Source organism: Odontesthes bonariensis, chromosome 11, assembly GCF_027942865.1.
Source record: "Odontesthes bonariensis isolate fOdoBon6 chromosome 11, fOdoBon6.hap1, whole genome shotgun sequence".
Lineage (NCBI taxonomy): Eukaryota > Metazoa > Chordata > Actinopteri > Atheriniformes > Atherinopsidae > Odontesthes > Odontesthes bonariensis.
Genome location: NC_134516.1, coordinates 5,847,491 through 5,856,098, shown reverse-complemented (window position 1 = coordinate 5,856,098; position 8,608 = coordinate 5,847,491). Strand labels below are relative to the sequence as shown.

General features: G+C 37.2%; 1 protein-coding gene across 1 annotated transcript in view; it reads left to right on the top strand.

Annotated features, from left to right (window-relative positions):
• Positions 1 to 344: 344 nt before the first annotated feature.
• Positions 345 to 8,608, top strand: part of nhej1 (nonhomologous end-joining factor 1) — a 39,173-nt gene continuing 30,909 nt past the window's right edge. Inside the window, exons 1-5 of the mRNA XM_075477337.1 lie at positions 345 to 531; positions 974 to 1,073; positions 6,783 to 7,015; positions 7,686 to 7,910; positions 7,992 to 8,130. Coding sequence (XP_075333452.1) covers positions 6,827 to 7,015; positions 7,686 to 7,910; positions 7,992 to 8,130 — 553 coding nt within the window. The 5' untranslated portion in view covers positions 345 to 531; positions 974 to 1,073; positions 6,783 to 6,826. The remainder of the gene's footprint in view (positions 532 to 973; positions 1,074 to 6,782; positions 7,016 to 7,685; positions 7,911 to 7,991; positions 8,131 to 8,608) is intronic.

The following is an 8,608-nucleotide window of genomic DNA, read 5'->3' as shown; positions in this document are numbered from 1 at the left end:
TTATCCCTGATTTTAGTTGTACTTTGTAGCACTTTGAGATTTTTGCTAATGAAAAGTTCATTACAAATTTGATTTATTATTATTATTATTATTATTATTATAGCTGTCTGTTAGGTATTTCTGTTAGATACACAAGACAGTTGCCAGTTAATCAAGTTAGTTTAAAACCAAAAAACAAAGATTAAATGTATTTAAAAAATCTGGAATAACCAAAACTTAATGTGACATCGAAAAGATATGTTCCCGGTGATAATGTCGTTTTCAAATGTATCTAATTTTATTTAATTTAACTATTTGTATCTTGAGCACAGGCGGAACCTTACAAATGTAGCCTTGTTTGACGTCGGTGTCGAAATTCTCAACTGTCAACAACATCCGGCTGAGGAGCAGCTCCTCTTGTCACAGATTTTGTACTTTTAAAGGACTAATTCACTTGCTTTTATCCATTTTACCACGGTTTTTGGTGTTTTATACCCAGTGACGACAGGCCTACTGCTGGGGCTAATTTGACCGTTTACGGCAACAGAAAAGGTAACTTAAGCTAACTTAAGCTAACGTCCCCTGACGTTCGAAGCAAAGTAAACTCTGGAAATTCAGAACAAAAAGATGATATTTTAGCTATATGTGTGGGTGTAATATCGGTTAAATTATCGCCGAATTAAAGAGTAGGATAAAATTATATCTTATATTGTAATGATTAGCTACTCATTTATTTAATTTATTGATAACAAAGGAAACTGTACAAATGTCAGACTTTTTTAAATGAAAGTCCGGTGTGGTTTCTATTTTTTTCCGGTCTACGTTCTTCCTTTTAACCGCTGGCGTCTGCACCCAGACTCGTTTGTGTGTATATTGTTGTCATAAAGTCACTGATTTGGTGTGTTTATATCCAAATCATTATGAGTCAGCCAGTTGTAACGTTGAGTCAGCTGGTTTCTAACGAGAAATACCTCGTTTCTTTCCCCGAAAACAGGAGCTGTCGCCGCGGTCTGCCTCCTGCAGGCTGGTGGTGATTATGCGGCCGCCTCTTTAAACTGATCTCAGACCGGGCTTTGGAGGCGCATATCTCCGAGGTGAGTGATTGGGGGAAAAAATAAATAAATTAAAAGGAAAATTACAACTTCTGGTTGGGGCGTGGGTGTTGACTGGCATCCACTTCCAGAAACAGCAGCTTCTGCCCGCAGTTTACCCACAAAGTAACTTGTTATGTTTCTTCTGTGTTAGAAAAAAGAAAAAAAGACAAAACAACTCTGTAACTTTGTTAAGAAATATGCAATTTAGATATTAGTTTATGATCTTCCTGTTATCACATAAGTTAAACTGCCCCTCCAAAAATAAGTTAAAAAAACAACAAATACAAGATGTTTTTGCTTGAAATAAGCAAAAAAATCTGCCGATGGAACTAGTGAAAATCGGCTTGTCAAGATTTCCTGAAATAAAATGTGATATTTAGGATTTTTGAGATAAAAGTGATCTTGAAATTAGCTTAAAAACCTCTTCAAATGTCAAAAAAAGCTTGTTTCATGTGAAATATGACTCAAAACAATTTGTTTTCAAGACTTTTTCATTTAACAAGATATTCCAGATGTATTGTATTAAAACAAGTCCCTATATCTGGCTGAAATGGTGCTTGTTAGGCAGTTGTGTCTTATATTAAGTGTAATGAGATATTTTGACTAGAAATGAGACAAAAATACTTGGTAAGACTTTGATTTTTTCCAGTGTTACAGGTGAGTTTACCTCTGAAAAGAAAAGGATCCCTTTCATTTCTTTTTTCTGTTTCCTCCAACAACACAAATAAAAGCCTTCTCATGAGGTCGAGAAAAGGACATAATAATAATAATAATAATAATTTATTTATAAATCACCTTTCATACACAAAATGTAGCTCAAAGTGCTTTACAAATAAGATCAATATACAAAGTAAATAAAGTAAAATAACTACAAGAATAACAAAATAGAGTACAATAGAACATGTTACGGGGGGATAGAGTGAGGAGGAAATGGATATAAATTAAAGAGGAAGTACTAAAAATAGAAAAATGAATTTACCAATAAAATAGAGAAACAATAAATGTAATATATAAATAATAATAGAAATGATAAAACTAGTAGAAGGCGAGGGTGTATAGATGTGTTTTTAGCTGCTTCTTAAAGTTTGTAATATCTGTTGACTGACGAATGTACACTGGTAGAGAGTTCCAGATTTTTGGTGCATAAAGACAGAAAGCAGCTCCACCCGTCTTTTTAGATTTCATAATGATGAAAAGTTTTTGAATGTAAAGTGATTGTGCACGATCTTAATTCCAAGTGTCTTTCACGTGAACGCGATGCCCACTTCCACACCTGTGGAGTGTTTAGTGTGTCATCAGGTGCATCTTTGGCTGGTTTTATGCACCAACAGAGTAAGAGGTTGGATGTAATGCTCGCCGTTCTATGATTTTTGGTTGAACCAACCATTAACGTCCGTTTTAGGATTCTTGTTTTAGTCTGAATAACAATAATTGAATGTAATAACTGAGACGACATTAACCAGGTCTCTGTTTCCACTTTTCAGACACTGAATACAGTAAACAACATTTATACCACAGTTATTAAGGAAGGGTGGGGTAAGATAAGCCAGAGGTTAAGTTGAACCGCCCCCTATATCCTGGCAACCATTACATTACATGACAGTCATTTTGCAGTCTTACAATAAGTGTGTTCCACAAGAACTTCAGGTCACAAGAAATCATAAGTGCATTGATTGATTGATTTTTTTTTTTTTTTTTTTTTTTTTTTTAATTGATTGATTTATAATTTATTTATTTATTTTTATTTAATTTAATTTTATTATTTATATTTTATTTATTTATTTAGTCATTTATTATTATTATTGGTTAGTCGTAGTATTTTTACTAGAATTGGTATTCTTATTGTTGTTGTTAATATACAATCATTGTAAATATTTATAATTTTTTTGAGCTACTTGACTAATTTGAATTTCCCCCAATGGGGGATGAATAAAGTATTTTTCTATTTCTTCTATTTCTATCCAAAACCAAACAGCTAAGAGCATAACTAGTGCTCTTAGCAGTAAGTGCAGTAAGTTAGGTACCGATACAAATGGGGAAAAAAAAGACAATTTAGGAAACGAATAAGAAGCGTAAGAAGCTGGTACGAAACAGGTGATGTCCTAAGAGTGCGGATCTGGGTAGTGTTTCAATTCAATTCAATTTAATTCAATTCAATTCAAAATGTATTTATACAGCACATTAAAACAACCTCAGCTGACCAAAGTGCTTCACAACAGCAACCGCATCACATATTAACGAGTCATCAATAAAATAGCAATAAGAATAACTTCATCACAGATAAAAATAAAATTTGAGATAAAATTAGCAATAAAATAACAATAACAGTAACAATAAAAGTAGCACGCCAAGGTAAACTCCATTTCAGCGAGTGGAAGGCCAGGGAAAAGAGATGTGTCTTCAGTCTGGATTTGAACTGAAGACTAAGACTGAGAGGAGCTGACAGACAACGGGAGGCTGCTCCACAGAGAAGGCTCCATCACCTCTGGTCTTCAGCTTTGGGAACAGTTTAAAGTTTAAACACTTAAAAGCAACCAAAAAAACCTTAAATTTCACCCGAAACCCGACAGGGAGCCAGTGAAGGGTGCACAGGACCGGGGTGATGGATTCCTGCCTCTTTGTTCTGGTCAGTGAGCCGAGTTCCAGCCTCGTTTTGGTGCTGATGAAGGTAGTCCGGCTAGTTGGCTGGGGTTTAAAAAATAAAGCGTTTTGCTTCTCAAAACAATATGCGTTCAACAGAGTAATACATTTGCATCACAAAATGGTTCTCCAGGAAAAAGTCAGACCTCACAATCTCTTGGCCCTATTTTCTCTCCCTTCGTATCACTGCCTGCTGCCGCCTGCCGCCTGCCGCCTGCCGCCTGCCGCGCCTGTTACGCTGTTTGCTGCTCGGTCTGCACAGATTTAATGCTGCAATATCAAGTAAATTTTACTTACCATAAAACACAACAGTTTTGAAGATATTAAAGGACAATTTCGGTCGTTTACAACATCCAGCTGTATTGCCCAATCTACCCATGATTTAGCCACAGCAAAGACGCAAAAAAATGTCATCCGACCCTGACAGTGTTGCTTGCACGGAGATGTCGGACTGACAACATAGCCATGGGGGCATGGATTTATATTGTGTTTTAAACGCTATTTTTATACCTCTTCTACAGCTCCAAACAACATAACACTTACGTGGTAGTGAGTAGAGGGTCCCTAAAGCCAAACCGAAGTGTCCCGAGGTCTTCATGTGGTCGCATATAGAGTCCAGAATGCATTCAATCAAGCCAGTACCTGCTCTCAATCAGAGCTCTTCCGTCAACAGGAGGCTATCTCACGCGAGACATCACGTCACGTCACGTGAGTCCGTTGTTGATTGCTGAGTAACTCGCTCTGGAAATTCACAATTTCGTTGCCGTTCTTTTTACAAACATAGTCCAGTATTTCTTTCGAAAGTGAAATGAAGTTGTATACAACATCAAAGCCTAGCTTACTAACAGGTTGGAATTTTGAAATGTCACGTGACGTGATGTCTTGCGTGAGATAGCCTCATGTTGATGGAAGAGCTCTGATTGATAGCAGGTACTGGCTTGATTGAATTCATTCTGGACTCTCTATCCGACCACATGAAGACCTCGGGACACTTCGGTTTGGCTTTAGGGACCCTCTACTCACTACCACGTAAGTGTTATGTTGTTTGGAGCTGTAGAAGAGGTATAAAAATAGCGTTTAAAACAATATAAATCCATGCCCCCATGGCTATGTTGTCAGTCCGAAATCTCCGTGCAAGCAACACTGTCAGGGTCGGATGACATTTTTTTGCGTCTTTGCTGTGGCTAAATCATGGGTAGATTGGGCAATACAGCTGGATGTTGTAAACGACCGAAATTGTCCTTTAAGTAACATTTACTTAATTACATCTAAGTTTTAAGTTATATTTATTTAAACAAACTAAGTAAAGTCTACTTGTTTTTCATAGGCAGGAACATCATTTTACTCCAAATTTTAAGTAAATTTTATATATCTGTAGTATTTGCTGTTATGAAGTAACTTAGTAGATTTTAACGACACACTTTCAGAGTAAATTTTATGTAGTATTTCTAGGTTTATGTACATACAACTATTAAACATTTAAATTGTATGAGGAAACCAAAGTAAAACTTACTCTTCCCCCATAATTCATGTATTACGTTAATAAAATGTTTAATTTTACTCAAGAAGTTCTTACTGAATCTTAAAAATAAAAGGTAGAAATGATGACAGTTACTCTAATAGAGTTTACTTCACCAAAAAGTCACTTTTTTCAGTGTGCAACCGTGCTGTAGCTCTGTTAAAGCAAGAAGAACATAACGAAAACCTAAAATCAGGAGGATCTTCAGCTGCTGGTGAAGCTCTTCAATCTGTTCAGGAGTTCAGTTTTCAGCTGCTTTTGGGTTCTTTAATCTGGAGTTTCACTTTAACCCGCAGCTGCTTCTTTTTCACATTAAATAATGAACAACCAGTCGTGCCATTTTGATGCAGCTTAAACATTTTTCAGTCATCAATGTGCATGTAATGTAAACATTTAAATTTTTTTTTATGAGTTTAACTTCATTAGTTTTCCATAAAGATAAATACACAACAGTTCCAGATTAACATAACACAAACATTGGCATTGGTAAATCTTCTGGACTCTCCATAGCATGATGTGCCAATACAATAATTAAGATTACTTAATAGAAAGAAAAAAAATTACTAAATAAAATAAAAGACAATAAAATCAACTACCACTAACCAAAAATCTACATATATAAATTCACTTTAAAATGCCCTGCCCACAGAAACATTTAAATAATTATAGCATTACAGCATATTCAGATCATCAACTTAAGCTTGAGCTGGAGATGCCATTTAACCCACATATGGAAAAATAATGGGACCACTTTTTGTTGTACTCATTAATTCTATTTAGCAATCTGTATGATAATCTTTCTAAGGCAGCAAGTTTGCCCAGGGATCAGAGAGGGGATAATAATGTAAACATTTGTTGCTTGTTTTTAAATTCATTTAAATGATTTTATTTGTTTCTCTTTATATTCTTTTGTGTATTTTTAATGCTTCTTCCACTCCCTGCTGCAATGCTTTTATTTTATGTGAAGCACTTTGAACCGTTTTGTACATTAAATGTGCCACAAATAAATTTGATTTGATTTAATTAAATTTAATTTTAGCGCTAATTGTTGCAGAAGGGACACTCCAAATAAAGAGGCAGCCGGCATGATGCAGTGAAATAACTTGAAACTCACCACAGAGGTAGCTGGGGACATGTAGAACAAGAACCTGGTGGAGTTTAAAGAAAACAACTCAAATTTCTTTTTTTTATGATTTTTTTTTTTTTTTTTTTTTAATCTGGCCATATACATGCATTGGGAATGATTTCAACATCAGTTTATTAAAAAAACGATGCAGTGAAATAACTTGAAAATCACCACAGAGATAGGTGGGGACATGTAGAATAAGAATTTCATTTCATTTCATTTAACTTAATTTGATTTGATTTGATTTGATTTAACTTAATTTGATTTGATTTAATTTCATTTCATTTCATTTCATTTCATTTCATTTAATTTCATTTAACTTAATTTGATTTGATTTAACTTAATTTGATTTGATTTGATTTAATTTGATTTGATTTGATTTAATTTAATTTGATTTGATTTGATCGTGTGTGATGCTTTGCAGCGGCCGCTCACTGAGCTGTTCCTCTTTGGTCACCACCTGCTGTGATGGATGCCGGCGGCGCCCCCTCTGAGGACGTCCTCCTCCAGCGTCCGTGGCTCCCTGTGAGCATCAGTGGCTGCCACCTCCTCGCCAAGAGCTGGTTCGGTGAGACGGCGTACCGCGTCCTGCTGACCGACATGCGCTGTGTGTGGGAGGAGAGGATGGAGGCAGCGGACATCCAGAGCCGAGCACAGGTACGGACGGCCGAGCTTCCGTCGGGAAATACAGGAGGCATGGGCGTCCCACCCGTGGGGGATGGGGGTGTTTCAACACCCCCACTTTTACAGCAAGATGATTACACCTTTTTGAATTTTCAATGACCAAATAAAGTTTTAACAAATCATAAAATGTGTTTTAAAGCCTCTTTAGAATAATTCCATCCAGATTTGAGCAGTCTAACTATTGTAGTTTCCATACAGGACCTAGTTCAGGGTGATCAGAATGCAAAAAAAAGCAGCAAAATGGCCCTGTTCTGCATTTTCACAAATCAGAAAAAGGTTTCACAAATCCCAAACAAGGTTTTAATGAATCTACAGCCTCTTTAGAATAATTCCATCCAGATTTGAGCAGTCTAACTATTGTAGTTTCCATACAGAACCTAGTTCAGGGTGATCAGAATGCAAAAAAAAGCAGTAAAATGGCCCTGTTCTGCATTTTCACAAATCAGAAAAAGGTTTCACAAATCCCAAACAAGGTTTTAATGAATCTATAGCCTCTTTAGAATAATTCTATCCAGATTTGAGCAGTGTAACTAATGTAGTTTCCTTACAGGACCCAGTTTAGGGCAATCAAAATGCAGTGAAATGGCCCTTTATGCCAGGACGGATCCTGCTTCTCATCAGTAAATCTCACTCCTTCCTCCAGGAGCTGAACCGGCGTCTGCGAGCGTCGGCGGAAGCTTTTTTCTCCCATCTGTGCGAGGTGGCTCAGCCCTGCCTGTCAGGAGGAGGCGGCGGGCGAGCTGACGGTGGCGCTCAGATCTCCCTGATGCGTCAGGAGGGCGGCAGCGTCGGCGTGCGGCTGAAGAGCGAGCTGGCGGGGCTGCCCTTCTACTGGGAGTTCCACTGCAGCCCCGCCCCCGTCGCTCTGGTACGGCTCACACCCGAACCCGAACCCGAGGAGGCTGTGGCGGGTTTTCATCCTGAATGCGCTCCTCTCTGTGTGTCTCAGGTGTGTGAGCAGCTGGTGCGCCCCCTGCTGGTGATGAGCCGCCTGCTGCAGCAGCAGGTGGAGCAGCTGGGACGCCTGCTGGTGAGGAAGGACGCCGAGATCCAGGACTACAAAGAGAACGGAGCCACACTCAGCAGAGGTACACCAGAAACCGAGAGCCGACACTTACTGATACTTACTGAACTGATACAACCATACTGACACAAGCCAGGACCAGAGCGGGCAGGAAAAGACCTGCAGGTTTTCTGTGCCACCAGTTTGAATACGAGTTTCTAATATTGAATTTTTACAGCATCAAAATCAGACTTTGAATTTGAAAAACCAACAGTGTAAAAAAAAATCAATTTCTAAAAAAAAATTCAACGGAAAAAAATTACACTTGAACTAGTTGAATTTTTTTAAGTTGATTTTTTTTCCATTGAATTTTTTTAAGTTGATTTTTTTTCCATTGAATTTTTTTAAGTTGTTTTTTTTTCCATTGAATTTTTTGAAGTTGAATTTTTTGAAGTTGATTTTTTTTTTCCACTGAATCTTTTGAAGTTGAATTTTTTTCCATTGAATTTTTTTAAGTTGATTTTTTTTCCACTGAATTTTTTGAAGTTGAATTTTTTTCCATT